Genomic DNA, 16,119 nt, shown 5'->3' on the forward strand with positions numbered 1-16,119 from the left:
TACAGTTAGGCCTGTTTATTGTGGAGTGGCCAAAATATGTTATGGTATTTAAAGAGTAGTGAAGATATTTTCCAATCTGAGTGCATACATGTGGTAACCCTTCTCTGATGAGCAGTTGTAGGCTCATTTGACATTAGAACTGCTAACACTTGTGATAGGGTGAATAAATACTTCTGAGCAGAAGCAAAGGTCAAGCTTTAGAGTCAACTTTTGAGTGACAGCTAATGGCTTAAGGGGGAGACGCCATGTTAACTATGGGCATTCATTAACTGCGTGGATATGAAATGGCAGTAAGTTCTCTCCCCTTTTATGCCAGGGGCATTGGATTCTGTAAAAGCAAAAGGGAGGGGAGCGTATGTGGCTGCCAAAATGAGATGGTAAGAAGTTAAATGATCAGGACACAGAGAAATTAAGGAATAGTAAGGTTTAGTGGGTATGCGATAAACATTGCAGATAGGCTCTGTGGTATGGACCAGAAGGCACAAGGTCTGGATTTTTTCTAACCCAGACTCTGTCACTGACTGCCTGTTTGATCTTTGTAACTTCTTTGGTACTTCTTTAGACCTCCTTATCTGAAGAACAGAGTAAGTTAAAGATGGAAAACAGGTTTCAACTCTTATCAATATTGATAGATTGGTAAAGGCTATTGAGAAGAGAATCCTGCAACGGTGTCTTGGGTCATTGGAAGGAGTTCTGGGATTAGTTTAGCAGTTTCTGGTGACTGTCATGGGGTGGTGGTGGGTGTGTGCTTGCAGGCATGCATGTTTGTACGTAGGAACATGCATCACACCGCATTGGTTGACTAATCATTTGTAAAAATCCTTTTCAACTCAGTCTATATATTGGAAATTACGTTTTTCTTGGCTGTAAGGTTGAGAGGATCTTCTAATCAGCCTTTAATTTTTCTGACTGAAAGCCAGTGTACTTCTAGTTTTGGGAGAGAATTACGTGCTATAGAGCTGGATGCTTAATAGGCATATAGTGATGGCGCCTAAGACGGAATGAAATGGTTGGTCCGAGAGCTAAAGAGTGCGCAGCGTGCTTTAGACTTGCATGGGGTTCTCTTCTAACCTGCATATCTGTGTGAGTCAAACATAGTAGGTCCTTTCAGATAGGTAATCATCTAATGAGCCACAGTTAATTAAATGTTTATCATTGCTTAATATTTGGTATAGGGCATTTTATTTCTATTCTAGGATAGCTTTCAAAACTAGTAATTTGGGCAGTATTTTAGTACTACATAGAAGGAAGACTGGTACAAAATGGGTGATGGCGTGTAACTTTTACCGTATTGATACATAGCATAATATAAACAGGGCATTAAAAGATGCATAGCCTTAGCAACGAGTGCTAGTTATGATTGGTTGAGCAGTATTGAAAGCAACTAAGATTACTTTCAGATATGTATATTATATACAAACTGTTGCAGAATTATTGCTTCACTTTTAAGGAAAAGAATCCTTAAGTTTCTAGTGTCTTTTATCTGAGAAAATTATCCAGAATTGTTAACAGTTTAATCCACTATGTTGGAAACTCTGTTAGAAACTTTTATGTATCAGCTCTTTCTGCAAGGAGGAATTATTAAGAGCTAACTTCTGTTAGCTCACTTCTACTGACTAGTGAAATTAGTAGTTTTCTTTCATGTGTGCTCCTTAAGAAACTGTATGTAGCAACCACATTTGTGGCACACATAGACCAATACAATAGCCTTTTTGTATTTCTTTGTATCTTTCTCAAGTACTATTAATGTTGTCCTTACTGTGGGTCAGGAGTCATGTTTTACTCATGTTTGAATCACCCAACCTAGCATAAGCCACGCATACAATAAGTACACTATAAATAATGTTGAATCCATAGTTGAAATACAATTTTACCTAAGAGCAACTGTGAGCTACCAGGTGAAGATCATGTCTACTTTGAAGTCTAAGTTGGGGAATCTGAAAACACTGGATTTACCATTATGCAGTTCATATGTGGTAGTGTGATGTGATTCTGTGGTGATTAGTTTTTACAGTGACATCCACAGAACTAAAACATTTGAGGTAACAACTCGCATTTCTTTTTTTTAACACGGAGTTTCGCTCTTGTTGCCCAGGCTGGAGTGCAATGGAGTGCTCTTGGCTCACTGCAACCTCCGCTTCTGGGGTTCAAGCGATTTTCCTGCCTCAGCCTCCCGAGTAGCTGGAATTATAGGCATGCGCCACCACACCCAGCTGATTTTGTATTTTTTCTTTTTAGTAGAGATGGGGTTTCTCCATGTTGGCCAGGCTGATCTTGAACTCCTGACCTCAGGTGATCCGCCCGCCTTGGCCTCCCAAAGTGCTGGGATTGCAGGTGTGAGCCACCATGCCCGGCCTGCTTTGTTTTTCCTGTAAAAGTCTATCTAGAATTAAACTGTCAGTATGTATTTGTACATGGAAAAAAATTCCAAAGAAACATTTTTGGTTAAAAATATGTGGTAGGTTGAAACTTGTGTACCGTGTAAATATCGCATTATGTATGCCTTATTTAAGTAGACCTAAATACCTGGTAGCCTGAGCCATCAGACTTGCATAGCTCCAAAGGGCAGTAGTGATCTTGTTAGGGTTTGGCATCTGAATGATCTGGTTGCCTTTTCCTTTTGGCGTTTTTATACCAGGTATCATAAAATACAGAAAGCAGAGCAAAAGTGAAAGAGTAGAAACCCTTTGTTTTTTTTTTAGACAGAGTTTCACTCTTGTTGCCCATGCTGGAGTGCAATGGTATGATATCGGCTCACTGCAACCTCCACCTCCTGGAAACCCTGAGCTTTTTAAATGCTGAGGCAGAGTTGATAGTAATAGAAAAGCAGTAGCTTAGGAGCCCTAAGACCAGGCTAATTTGATAGCTCTGAAGTTAGGGCTCCTCATCTTTGAAATGGTTCAAGAATACCTGTCTTATATACCTTCAGAGGATCACAGTGTGATAACATGTTTGAAAGTACTTTAGATAATTCTGAGGTTTTATTTATCTCATTCTACAAATATAATTTGAGAACCTCCTCTTCACCAGGCATCGCCTTCGAGGCTGGAGATGGAAGAACTTGGCAGTCTACCAAGGACTTTCCAGTCTGGTAGAATTATGGTTTTCTTTCTTTTTTCTTTTCGGGATGGAGTCTCGCACTGTCGCCCAGGCTGGAGTGCAGTGGCGCGATCTCAGCTCTCTGCAACCTCTGCCTGCAAGGTTCAAGTGATTCTCCTGCCTCAGCCTCCTGAGTAGCTGGGATTACAGGTGCCTGCCACCACGCTTGGCTAATTTTTGTATTTTTAGTAGAGACGGGATTTCACTATGTTGGCCAGGCTGGTCTCGAATGCCTGACCTCGTGATCCATCTGCCTTGGCCTCCCAAAGTGCTGGGATTACAGGCATGAGCCACCAAGCCTGGCCAGAATTATGGTTTTCTAAGATTATGTTTCATAGTGTTTCAGGTTTATATTACTGAGATCTTTGTTGTGGGTCCATTTTTTGGGTTCAAAAACATGAAAAGATAGCATTTTGAAAGTGTTTTGTTACTTCTCTATGCTTATAAAAATTTGACTCTTAGAACTTACCTATGTAGTCCCCCACCTGAGATACCAGGACAGTGGGGAGAGAATTTATGATGTGGTAAATTTTTTTTTTTTGGCAGAGCCAAAATATTGTAACATATGTTGAACCAGGTGTGTAAGTTGAATACCTTTTAGACATGTAGTTGTCACTGTTAATATAAGTGGCCTGCTATCACTCAATGCTGTGGACAGCCCAGGGGCCTTTTCTGAATCTTTTATAAGCAGGAAGTTTAATTTGCGTATATATTTTTATTTTTTATTTTTTTGAGGTTGATTCTTCTACCAAAAACTGAAAAAAAAAGTATTATTAGATAATTTTTACTTTATGGGATTTGTTAGTCCCAGTATTTGTAGCAATTTCACTTTAAAATTCGTGATTAGCAGAATGTCCTCTTTTCATTTCTGATGACTTTCTGTGGTGAGGAGGGTTCACTTAGAACCAGGGACAAATGAGGGTTGGTTGAGTAGGATCAAACTTAATAAGAATTAAGGAGACATTAAATATATTCTTGAACTGGTTTTCTAGGATTCTTTTTTTTTTTTTTCTCCTGAAAGGAAGAGCCGGGCCAAAGTTTTAAAAATCAAGACAAACTAGAGGTTTCTTCACATTCATGGCCATATTATTGTTTGGGATTCTATTTAATTTTCATATATCCCTTTATGTTTCTAAGAATATGTTTCTGATGGTCTACTTTATATATGCATTCGTTTGACTCCAGCTATAGTAATAATTGATTATACCTTAAAAAAATGACCTCTGATTCTTCATTTAAATCAGAACAAATTGTTTTTGAAAGCAGCGCCGTGAGAATTACCTTGAATGACCATAGACTTGGCCCACAAAGGAAAGGAAATTATGAAGAGGAGGAAGCCATGCCGTTGGTCTTCCCAAATCCTAATCTGGGAACCATTAGCAGGACCGTCTTGCTGTGAGGCACATTCATAGCGTGAGAGGCAATTTCTAAAACTGCTAAAGTCAATCCCTGTAGGCCTTTAGAGATTAAACTCACTACCTCGTGTTGTAACCAGATGAAAATAATTATGTACTGCAGCCTGCTGAGTGGGGTGAAATAGATTTCTAGTGCCAGGATTCTTAACTAGGTGGGATGGGTGCTGTGTTTTACTGAAGACTCCCTGCAGTTGAAAGATTTATCCTATTAGAGCAAGTCTCAAACTGGTAAGTCTGGGAAAAAACAATTCAACTTTAGACGCCAATTCTTCTAAAACCTCTTTAACTTAAATCTGTTTTTCTTGGCAAGAGAGTTAAACCTCATATTTAAAATAGGATACCAGAACTGTGCCTTGCACACAATAGTTTTCTGCTAGATAGATATTAAGTACACGATTTTTTATTTTTTCTGAAATGGGAGTCTCGCTCTGTTGCCCAGGCTGGAGTGCAGTGGCGCTATCTCTGCTCACTGCAACCTCCTCCTCCCAGGTTCAAGTGATTCTCCTTGCCTCAGTCTCCCAAGTAGCTGGGACTAAAGGCATGTGCCACCATGCCCGGCTAATTTTTTTGTATTTTTAGTAGGGACAGGGTTTCACCATGTTGGTCAGGCTGGCCTTGAACTCCTGACCTCAAATGATCTGCCTGCCTCGGCCTCCCAAAGTGCTGGGATTACAGGCATGAGCCACCATGCCTGGCCAAGTACACAATTTTTATAACCACAAATGCAGTGAGGTTTCCTTCTCTATCAAATAAGGATAATAATGGTACCTAACTCATGGGGTTGTGGTGGTGAGAATTAGATGAGTTTACTACATGTAAAATGATTATAAACATACTTAACAAAGAAAAATCAATGCTATTGATTGAAAATCAATCAGTTGTTAAAGTATTAAACTATTTTGACATGCAGAAAAGACGAATAATGTTTGCTATTATATTAAGTTGCTGTTGTTAACATCTCATCTGTATGAATTGTCTATTTGTGTGGAAGGACAGTGTTGATATTTGCACAACACTCTGTAACTCAGTTCTTCTTTTGAACAATTTGTGATACTAGAGGAATGAAGCCACTATAAGTGAATGAAACTCGCTGACTAGACTTTTCTTAAGTACCCATGGATATCCATGACCGACTGGATCCCAGTGAACACTGAATTCTATGAAAGAATAGTAACTAGTCATACACAGGGGAGATTGCTGAAGATGTATTACCCTTTGTAGAATTATTAACATCTCACTTAAAAAAAAAAGCAAAACTAATATGCGGAGATGGGGGAATCTGTTTTCATACTGCACTATCTCTTAATCCATTTATTTAAAAACTCTTTGTTGAGTGCTTACTATATATAGGACAGACATTATACTAGACTCTGGGGATTCAGTGATAGAGAAAAAAAGACTAAAAATCACTTACTTGTAGGGAGTTCACAAATGGGTGAGGAGACCGGTATTATTAGATAATAAGGCAAAAATGTAAAATGCTAACTGTGGAAGGCAAACATTGGCTTCAAGATGCATGTCTCCTGAGTTCTCTAAGGAAGTAGCATTGTTTTCTTCTTTCTACAGAAGAGTGACTGGGCATAGAGAAGGTAGTGGATTTAGCTATGGTCAGGCAGCTGGTAATAGCAAGGTCTGACTTATAGTCTGACTCTAAGCCTGGTGGATTTTTTGCTTTTCTGCAACTGTCTGTCATTGCTACCAACACAGGGAAAGGAGGAGTATTAAGTGGCTACAGTTTTCAAAAGTATTGATCTGTTTTTGGAGTGTTTGAAATAAATGAACATTGACCCCAACAAGTGGATTTGGGGTTTGCTTCCAAAAATCTGTAACATTGAATTTTTTATTAGTGTAGTTAAGAGTAGAAATTAAATACTACAAATATCAGAATTATTTTGCTTAAGGGATTTTTTTTTTTGACTGGCCAGTGATGGTCAAAGTTTTTTTGAGCTTTGAGACCACTCTTCATTTTTCAGATAGAATATTACTCAGAATCCAAAAATACAAAGCAGTGACCACCAACTGGAGTTTGTGGGGTCAGAGAAGATTTCTCTGAAGGGTTGTTTGAGCTGAGATCTGAAGGATGCAGAGAAATTAACTAGGTTGTCTGAGGGCAAGGTAGAGGGTGCTGAGTATTGCAAAAGGACTGAAGGCCTGAGATTAGAGAGAGCTTGCTTGGGACATTGGAGGTGTGGACAGGCCATTGTAATTGGTTCCGAGAGAACCTAGTAGAGTAAGGCTGGTGAGCTGGTATCAGACTGAAGGGAAGGAAGGGGCTAGGAGGCCATGTTAAGGACCAGAGTTACTACTCTAAATGAAATGAGGAGGTTTTAAGCAGGGTTTGAGTTCACATGATTTTCTTGAAGGGCTTGCTTAGCCACCCGTCATTCCCTTTGGAGTGGTCTTCCTTCTGGAGTCAGGGACACCATTTGTCTTAAGTGCAGTAGTAATAATTCCTTATGGCAAGTGGCCAAATAACCAGCAATTCCCAGCATGTGAGGCCCCCATAATGGGCCTGCAAGGACAATAACACTTGAAAAACATCAGAGAGAAAAAAAAATTGCTCTTTGCCCTTAGTGAACTAAGGCTAAAGGAACCATAAAGGAATATAGTCAACCATTACTGCTCTGAGGCTAATGACCTCGAAGCTCTTGGCTTCCCAAGCTAGTTTTTTTTCTCTTCCTTCTTGGCATTTCATTGCTTGAGAAAACTGTTCCAGGAAATGGAAAAAGAATGGAGTTCAGACTCAAAGTGGGTCTTTACTTTTTGATGATCCTGGTAAAATGCTTACAGGGACAGAAGGTTGAAATTGTCAAGAAGAGTGTTTTTGGATTTGTTAATCTTGGTCCTCTTTGAAGGCAGAGTGCTTCTAAGAGAAGATCTTATCCATCATCTGATGAATAGGTCAGTTGTCACTTGGGAGGAGGGAGCGAAATTGGTGGTGGCAAGAGAAGGGTGGATTTGTAGGAAGCGTATCACTTTCCTGAGGGTTTTGTTCTAATTCTTCTCCAGATACAAATAAACGCAACATTGGGTGAATTGATTGACTTCTGTAAGACTGATTCCTGGACTGTAATAAGGAATTTGGGTAGGGCGGGGGGGCTTACACCTGTAATCCCAGCACTTTGGGAGGTCAAGGCAGGCGGATCACTAGGTCAAGAGATTGAGACCATCCTGGCCAACATGGTGAAACCTCGTCTCTACTAAAAATAGAAAAATTAGCTGGTTATGGTGGTGCGTGCCTGTAGTCCCAGCTACTCAGCAGGCTGAGGCAGGAGAATCGCTTGAACCCAGTGGGCGGGGGTTGCAGTAAGCCGAGATCGCGCCACTGCACTCCAGCCTGGTGACAGAGCGAGACTCCATCTCAAAAAAAGAAAAAAAAAAGGAATTTGGATTCAGGGACTTTTCTCAGGTTTTGTTCAGCTCTTACCACTTTGTTCTCCTTCTACCTCTAAATGCTATATGGAAAAATATGTATTTTGGGAATTAACGTGCTGTATGTTTTGTCTTGAGGATTTCACAGACGCTTGAGAGAATATTCTGTGTTTATTATAGAACTTGGGTTAGGATTCGTTGATTCACTTGTTTTACAGTCAGGACATGAGTGGGGTGGAGGTCTTCAGAAATTAATGTCATCTATTGCCTACACTGATGACATGATAGTAAGCAGATCAAGTCTTGTAGCTATGTTCTTGAAAGAAACTCTTCTAGGCCTCTAAAACTGGGCAAAACATATTGTGTTCTCTGTTCTGTTTCACAGATTGCCTGGTTTTCTCTGGAATTCTGTGCTTCATGGCTTCTTTTCCCTTGATAACATGACACATGACTGATGACGTCAAAGAACCTTCTAGATTTTCTCTTCTACTGGTATTTAACTACATGTAATAGTTTCATATTTTTCCTTTGAAGACTACCTTGTAGTTTTACTAAGGGCTCATGAATGAAACCTACTAAATGGACCGTTGAAATATCCTACATCCAGGAAGCTGCATTGCAGTATTTTACTCATAGCCAGCTAGAATTCTATTAGATTGGCTTGCTGATTGTCCTATTAGTTTTTGTTTTGTTTTGCTTGAGGATTCAACTTTTGTGGCTTTCTTTAACTTAATAGTTATGGCTGGTCTGTAAACCTGTAGATAAGGTCAAAAATTATGGGTAAACTCTTCAAAGTTTCGTAGATCTTGGTTGATAGGAGTGCAAATCTAATAGCCCATGCATGTTATAACCATTGCCATTATTTGATCAGTGGAGTAAAACAGAAAAGCATTAGGGAGAGTCTCTATGGAGCTTGATGCAATTGGTGTGACATTGTCTAAGAAAAGTTGGTGGTTTGAGGAACCATAACCCAGGAGCACTTGATTGAGTTTTTAAAACACACAGTAGATTAAGGACAGAAGTGTGTCGAGTTCAACCACCAAATCTGTTCATATGGGTATCTTATAACTCTTGGAACTTGAATACTTCCTATGCTGACTCCAGGTTTAATTTCATTCTAACCTTGTGATGCTGTTAATAACCAACATTGCACCACCCCCAAAAAGCCCAAAAAACAAACAAGAAAACCTCTCACTGAAAAACCATTATTTTGAATTCGACATGAGAGTCAACGCATTATTTGCCATTTTTCTCATAAAAGTTAGCTGCAAGTTCTGTTTAAGAAATTTTAAATAAGTAAATGGCACACAAATGAATACAGATATATTCCAGTTCTTTGAATATACGTGAACTCTTTGCTTATTGGTTGAATGCCAAGATCAAGGTGAATGAAAATGGTCATTGAAGCTCATCCATCTTTTAGACATTTGGCACTTCATTGTGCAAATGTGCACATTGATAATTTTGGCTTAAATGTTTGGCATTTTATTTGGAAATCTGTTAGCCCCTTTGAAGTCTTTTAATTTGGGAGTGGGGGTAGATTAGACTGGAATAATAATAAAGTAGGCTCTGCAAATAATTGCAAATACACAGATTATTTCTTTTTTGTAGGTTGCCAACAGATTTTATAAATTGGACCTTGACACTGATTATTTTAGGTTGTCTAACTTGTCAAGAAGTACAGTTTCTGTTACGAGGAAATAATGACGTTTTCGTTGAGAGGATGAAACATTTTCCACGACCATGAATCTGTTACTGGCTTCATTCAGCCAGCTGCCAGTGGAATCCAATTTCTAGAAGGCAGAAGCAGTGCCATTCACCCTTGCTGTTCTTTCATTCCTCAAATTTTAAGTCTTTCAGCCTCCAAGAATCCTTAGGGTATTCCTCTGCCAGGTTAAATGTGTGAATTACAGAGTAAAGAGTAAGTTGAAGATTTGTCCATTTCCTGCTCTCAAATAATAATTTTTCATGGTTTTCTTTTTTCTGTTTCCCTTTGGTGATCTACTTTCAGAATCTGAGTCACTAAATGAGTTTTATCAAAGGAGAAAAATGTACTTAGATACTTAGAAATGGAAACAAGATTTGTAAGTTGGCAATCACCTTGAATGAAAATACAGTTGGCCTTCTGTATCCATGGGTTCTGCGCCCGCAGATTCAACCAACCGTGGATCAAAAATAATGCGAAAAAATCCAGAAAATGTTACATCGTTGCTGATGTTTCAGTATAGAATATTTTCTTGTCATTACTGCCTACACAGTATAGTATATCAAATATTTACGTAGCATTTACATTGTATTAGTAATCTAGGGATGATTTCAAGTATAAGAGGATGTGTGTAGGTTATATGCAAATGCTACACCAATTTTTAAGGGATTTGAGCGTTCGAAGATTTTGGTATCCTCAGAGGGACCTGCAACCATTCCGTACCACCCTGATACTGAGGGACAGCTATACTAGGTGAATACTGCCTTGCCTTAGCCAAGCTGATAACTGTGTATGTTATAGAGATAATTGCCCTCCAATGAAGTTTTGTTTTTTGTTTATACCATGTTGGAAAACCGTTAGATATTTTATTGAAATATAATTGTGTGGAGTTTTTGAAAGAAAATATGGAATATGTTGTTTCAAAAGCTTTTCACATAGATTGTAAATTTCTTTACAAACCTTCTAGGCTTTTCACAGATATAAGCATTTATAGCAGAAATGTAGTGAATATTTTTATACATAGTCTCTAAAACTTAAGTAAGGCCCATTATACAAATGATTGGAGTAGAAATAGGCATTAAAATGTGGTGGATTCATGCACAAGTAGGTGGTTTGTGTCCTATAGTGTGAATATAGTGTTTTCTATTTTCTTTACGGGGGCATTTCTGTTCCCCTGGGGAAATAAACTTCCCATTTATTTTTCTTAAGTATTTTTAAGCTTGGTTACTTATTTTTTTAAGTAATCCCTGCCACTGTTTATATGTAGAACCCAAGTAGCATTTGTAGTTGAATTTTGTACATTAAAAATATTTTGATCAGCAAATATTTAACAAGTGCCTACTGTGCGTTAAGATGTTTGTAGAATTGCTGTTTTGTTTGTGAATGTTAGCACTGGGCATAGATCTAAATCCTCCTCTTTGCAAACACCCCTGAGAATAGGAACTAAGGTGAGAATGTGTTTTGGCCTATATCGTGTTTTCTAGTCATTTCTATGTATTTTATTAGAAAAATATTTTTAAAAAATGTTTTGGGTTAGGGAACCAACCCACTTGTTCAACTTGTGAAAGTCTGCGGAACAACACCACCATCAAAAAAGACAACATATTCGGATCAGGAATGTAATCACCCAGTCACCTAATAAAAAGAGTGCTTGAGTATGCATATGGAACAAAAAAGCAAAACCATTCATTTGGTAAAGGGTGAGTAGGGGCCAGGAGACAGCCCTACCCTGAAGATAGAATGCTTTAAAAACATGTTGCCATTAATATTTAAGACAGAAAGCGTTTTGAGCCTGCTCCTCTCTTCTACCCTTCCTCAGCATTCATGTTGTAGTTTGCTCCCAAATGCTCACAAGTCCGTGCCAGACGGAAATTCGCAGAGGCCGCTGCAGTCCCGCAGAGGCCACTCAGGGGAGGGACGCGGGCGGAACAGTCGCGCTCAGTCCTCCCAGGCCGCCCCAGGCCCCAGGTCCTCTGGTGCCTCGTGCTGGCTCCTGGCTCGCCTCCCTTCTGCTCTGCCCAGCCCACCCCGCCGCCCCCCTGCTCACACATGCGGCCTCTCCCCCGCGCCCCAGCCTCTGGAGTCGCTTCGAGGCCATCTAGTCATACGCTGTCCATCAGATGTGTTTACTTTTTTCCTGACAGCCGACACATCTGGAGCACATATTCAGGTTATTCCAGTGCCACTAGACACATTCCACAAGATCATTTCAGCGGTTGTTATGGCGATCTTCCTCCCTCCAGTGATTTTCAAGTTGCATGACAGAAATAGCTGGAGCTAACCAGGGGGACAAAAGTCAACGGGATCAGGAAGGGCTTCTTTCACAGAATGAACTAATTAGTGACCCTGCTTTCTTCACAGGGCAATGAGCATATGGTTTAATAAAGTGAGTCTGTGACACTTTTTTTTTCTCTGTAGGCAAAGCTGTCACTGGCTGAAAACTTTCCTGTTTTTACTGGTGGGACCGTAGTCTGCTGTCTTTCAACAGAGTTTACTTCACAAGTAGAAAATGTTTGCTCCTGAGAGTTAAGCTTCACAACGTATTCTTGGCTTCATACTACCTAACTATAGCAGGTCCTGTAACTTAAAGAGACAGTATTAATTTTATATTCATTTCATGGGAAGGGTTTATGCTTACTCAAGACTAAGCATTTTCAGTTAGGGTTTTGTAAGTATTATGAATTGATACCTGGAAGTTCAGGTAAATATAATGTGTTGTTTGCTGTGGTTTTTCTATAAAATATAATCAGTATTTCTCACTGGATTAGTTACAAATTTATTTGAACCTGTGATTTTTTTTTTGGGGCACAGTTATAGAATATTTTGGTATTAAAAGATTTGATTAAGCTACTCCATTTTTATCACATTTTAAGTAGCATGCAGATGTCTGGTTATGTCTGTCAATTTTTTTCCTGAGGTACTTTTTACATTTTGTGTAGGATTTTGGATGACTTTATACTGTGAACATATCATTGCAGACATGGAAATTTAGACCTGAGATCGTTTAGTGTTAGTAGTAGAAATACTGCTTGCAGTTTATAATGGATATATAAGGCAATTCTATAAAGCACTGCCATCTTTGATCACTTTATGAAGAATACAAACATGCCTCAATAAATGTTTTTTGGATGAATGGGCATATCATATGGATTCAAACTAAATACATGTTGCCATTAATCATGAGTCTGAGATTTATAAATTATAGGGGCCCATTTTCTTTTTTTTGTATTCCTGTACTCTAATTCAGTCTTGAAAAATGTAGCCAGCTATACATGTTTCACACTTCTTCCCATATGTACCATGATACTCTTTTACACACATGTGCACATAGAATCTCTTAATCTCCTTTTCTTGTTCTTTCACCAATACTCACAAATTCCACTCCTTTGCACGCACCCCATTTTTAGGTTGAGACCCAATGCACTTAAGTCACCATGAACAACAAAGTTTATAGTTTTCCTTTTTGATCGAATTACTCATGTGTTGACTGAGTTCTCCGGATTCTAGGAATATGACAATGAGTGACAAGTAGGAGAATCAGAGCTGGACTCACCCAAGCAATTGTCTTAATCGTTCTCCATCAGTACAATACCTCTTTCCTCCACTCTCAATCAAATTCCTGTTCAGTGGGTCCCACTGAGGCTGGTCGCAGCTGCTCTGGAGTACCTGCTCTCAGGAAGACTAGAAGAACACTGAAAGGTCACATAATTACATGTGAATTTAATTCAGAGACCTGCTTGTCGCTTTTCCATGTGTTTCTCCTAGTTACACATTATTAACTGTGGTGCCTTGTAGGGCTTCAATTACTTGGGCAAATATGTATCGTGCAGAGACTGAGCACAAGTTAGAATGCTGAGAGTGGTTATAAAATTATGTTTTCTTCTCCAGATGTAACTTTACAGTAATTAAACCTAATGCAATGTAAGCGTTATAGTCAGTGTTGTGGTAGCTATCTCCAAGTCTAATTGGTAACATCGCTTAAATCATAGCACTTATTGCTGGTTATCTGGGAACTGGAATAAACCAAAAAAGTTACATACATTAACCTTTGGTTTTTCTGCATCAGGTGAAGTGGATAGCTTGTCCCTTTATCAAAATCTGTCATCTGTATTATGTGGAATTTTGATAGCATTTAGAAAATTTTTTTCTTATTTAGATAGCCCTGTGTATTCATCCATCCATCCATCTATCCATCCATCATTTCATCTGTCTTTAGGCTATTTTCCATAGTTTGTTGCCCTGGATTTGGAGACTTGATCCAGCACAGAGCTGTTGTCCACTTGGGTTATTGGGGTTTCCCTTTCTAAGTAGATGATCAAAATCCATGGTGAAAACATGCTTGCCTTCCATAAAGGGCTACTTGTTTACTATATTTCAGTCATTTTTCTGCCAAAAGTAAAAAGTAAAAGAGTCCAAAAGATAGAAAAGAATCTCAAGTTTAAAATTTTCTTTTGCATTTATTATACCCAAGAATATGGCAAGCAGCTTAATTTAATCAAGCCCCAAGAGTGCCAGACAGTTTTCCTGCATGTGAGAGCTAAATAAATAGTGGACCTCCGTATGGCAGTGATAATCGCAACTTAGAGGGTTTTCTCAGTTGTGAAATGTTTGTGTTAAGGATGACTTTTTTGTTGTTTTTGTTACAGTCTGACAGCTGAAGATGCTTTTAAAACCTTCTAGTTACTTAGAGCAGAGCTATATGGCACAGGCTTGGTGGTTCTAAAAGGCAGGTCCTATCCATCACAGAAACAGCAAGTCTCTGGGTGATGGGGGAAGATTGAGGGGTGGGGGAGTGAAGTAAGGAGAAAGGGGGGCTGTTGTGTCCAGTTTACATTTGTCACCAGTGACTAGCTTTTAAAAAATGTATTAGCTGTGCATGGTGGTAAGTAAGATCCAGCTGCAGGGGATTATGGCTTTGAGTGGGTCGGGGAGCTTGGAATGCATTCAGTTCCATCAGGGGATTTGTGTCCCTCGTCATCAGCCTTAACATTGCTAACACAGTAAAGATTAGGAACAGACCAGTGTCACCTGCCCTGAACTTTGAAAAACCCTGGAACCATTAAACAAAGGGGGGTGCTAGTTTAGAAAGTGTCCCTTCTCTCTGTCCAAAGTGTTTTTCAAATGACACATGCAAAAAAAAAATACAGTTATGCTCAGGTGAAAGACTGTCTGTGGTTGAATTATTTTCACAATTTAATGAACATGTCACAATCATAATTTCTAATGAAAAACACCTTCCACAAATAACTTTCAGTTAATGAACATTTTTGTGAAGTGATTTCCAAATCAAAATGAAGAGCCAGTAGTTAGGAGGGAATGTTTCTGAGCTTTAGTCTCACTCCATAGGAGAAAAAGATTTTGCTTGGTTTGGGTGACCCTCCCCTCCTCCTCCTCCCCAGGAAGAAAGTTAAGAGAACACCACAAAGGTTTACTTTTTTCAGGGATTTTGAAATTCAGCATACATGCCAGCAAGCAGTTTAGAGGCAGGAAGTCTTTTCTAGTAGTGCAGTCATGAACTGGTAAACTAGAAGCATCTGTAAAAATTTAGAGGGAATATCAGCTTTCTCAAAGCTCCAGCCCAAGTGTAATGAGGTGCAAATGATAGCACTGCATAACCCTTCCCCACCCCAATTGTGGAATGAGATATTGAGACAAAAATAAAGAGGAGAATAGGGATTTCAGAACTCTACTGTACTGAAATAAATTTTGATTTTCAGATGAAATGGCTTTTGGGTGACTAAGGATAGCCCCAACTTTGACGGTTGATGAGTAGAAAATAAACGATTTTCAGCTCAGCATCTCTAGGTACCATCTTTGAAAAGTGGTTGCTTTTGGGCTGTGAGTGCATAAATGACATACCTCCTCATTTGGCTGAGTAAATTAACGAGAATTTTTAGTATAAAGTAAACTTCCACTGATTCGTATCTTTGGCAGGCACCTCTCTCTTCACAGAAAGAAAAAAAAAAGAGGGGTAAGAAAAAAGATGTGATTTGTTTGAAGGAACACATCTGGGGTGTGATCTGCTATATCTTAACACCAGATGGCAGGTTTAGGCTGACAACTAAACCCAGTTTAGCCTGGTCAAACCGTATCTTCGTATGTCCTTTTCCCCTTCCCCTCCCAAACAACCTATGCACAGGAAGTAGAACAATTATTTGCACTCCAGGCTAACAGTCCTCTTGTATCTGTGGCTTTGGGTTCTCTTTCACTGTGCCTCTGCTGTTTATAGACAAGTTTGGCTTCCCTTGGCAACCCCTGAAACAGGTTCCCTCTGTGGCTCATACTTTTTTTCAGAGGTATGTTTTGTCGAGGCAGAGGTGTGGTGCCTTTAGGTGGCTGGTGCTTGTCATGACAGGCATGGCATTAGCTGGGCCGAGCAGTGACTAGAAGTGACAGCATTGGTTCGAGGTGCCTGGGGGCCTCTCAGTCATCACTCCTGCTGGAGCATTGAGAATACGAAAGCACCTCAGAGCACCACTGCTTATCAAGGAGATAACAGTTTGGGAGAACAGGGCCAGGAGGTGACTG

General features: G+C 39.4%; 1 protein-coding gene across 17 annotated transcripts in view; it reads left to right on the plus strand.

The window, feature by feature from the left end:
* BNC2 (basonuclin zinc finger protein 2) overlaps positions 1–16,119 on the plus strand; it is a 455,057-nt gene that overhangs the window by 29,921 nt on the left and 409,017 nt on the right. For 4 of the 17 annotated variants that reach the window (XM_054658723.2, XM_054658734.2, XM_054658725.2 and 1 more), the window contains exon 1: positions 7,617–8,378. The exons of 9 other annotated variants lie outside the window; for them this stretch is intronic. In XM_054658723.2, the coding sequence (XP_054514698.1) occupies positions 8,334–8,378 (45 nt within the window). In that variant the 5' untranslated portion in view covers positions 7,617–8,333. Of the gene's footprint in view, positions 1–7,616; positions 8,379–16,119 lie in introns of those variants that run through there. 4 more of the 17 variants (XM_054658726.2, XM_054658727.2, XM_054658722.2 and 1 more) reach the window with 3 other exon arrangements.

This window comes from Pan troglodytes, chromosome 11 (genome assembly GCF_028858775.2).
Source record: "Pan troglodytes isolate AG18354 chromosome 11, NHGRI_mPanTro3-v2.0_pri, whole genome shotgun sequence".
Classification (NCBI taxonomy): Eukaryota; Metazoa; Chordata; class Mammalia; order Primates; family Hominidae; genus Pan; species Pan troglodytes.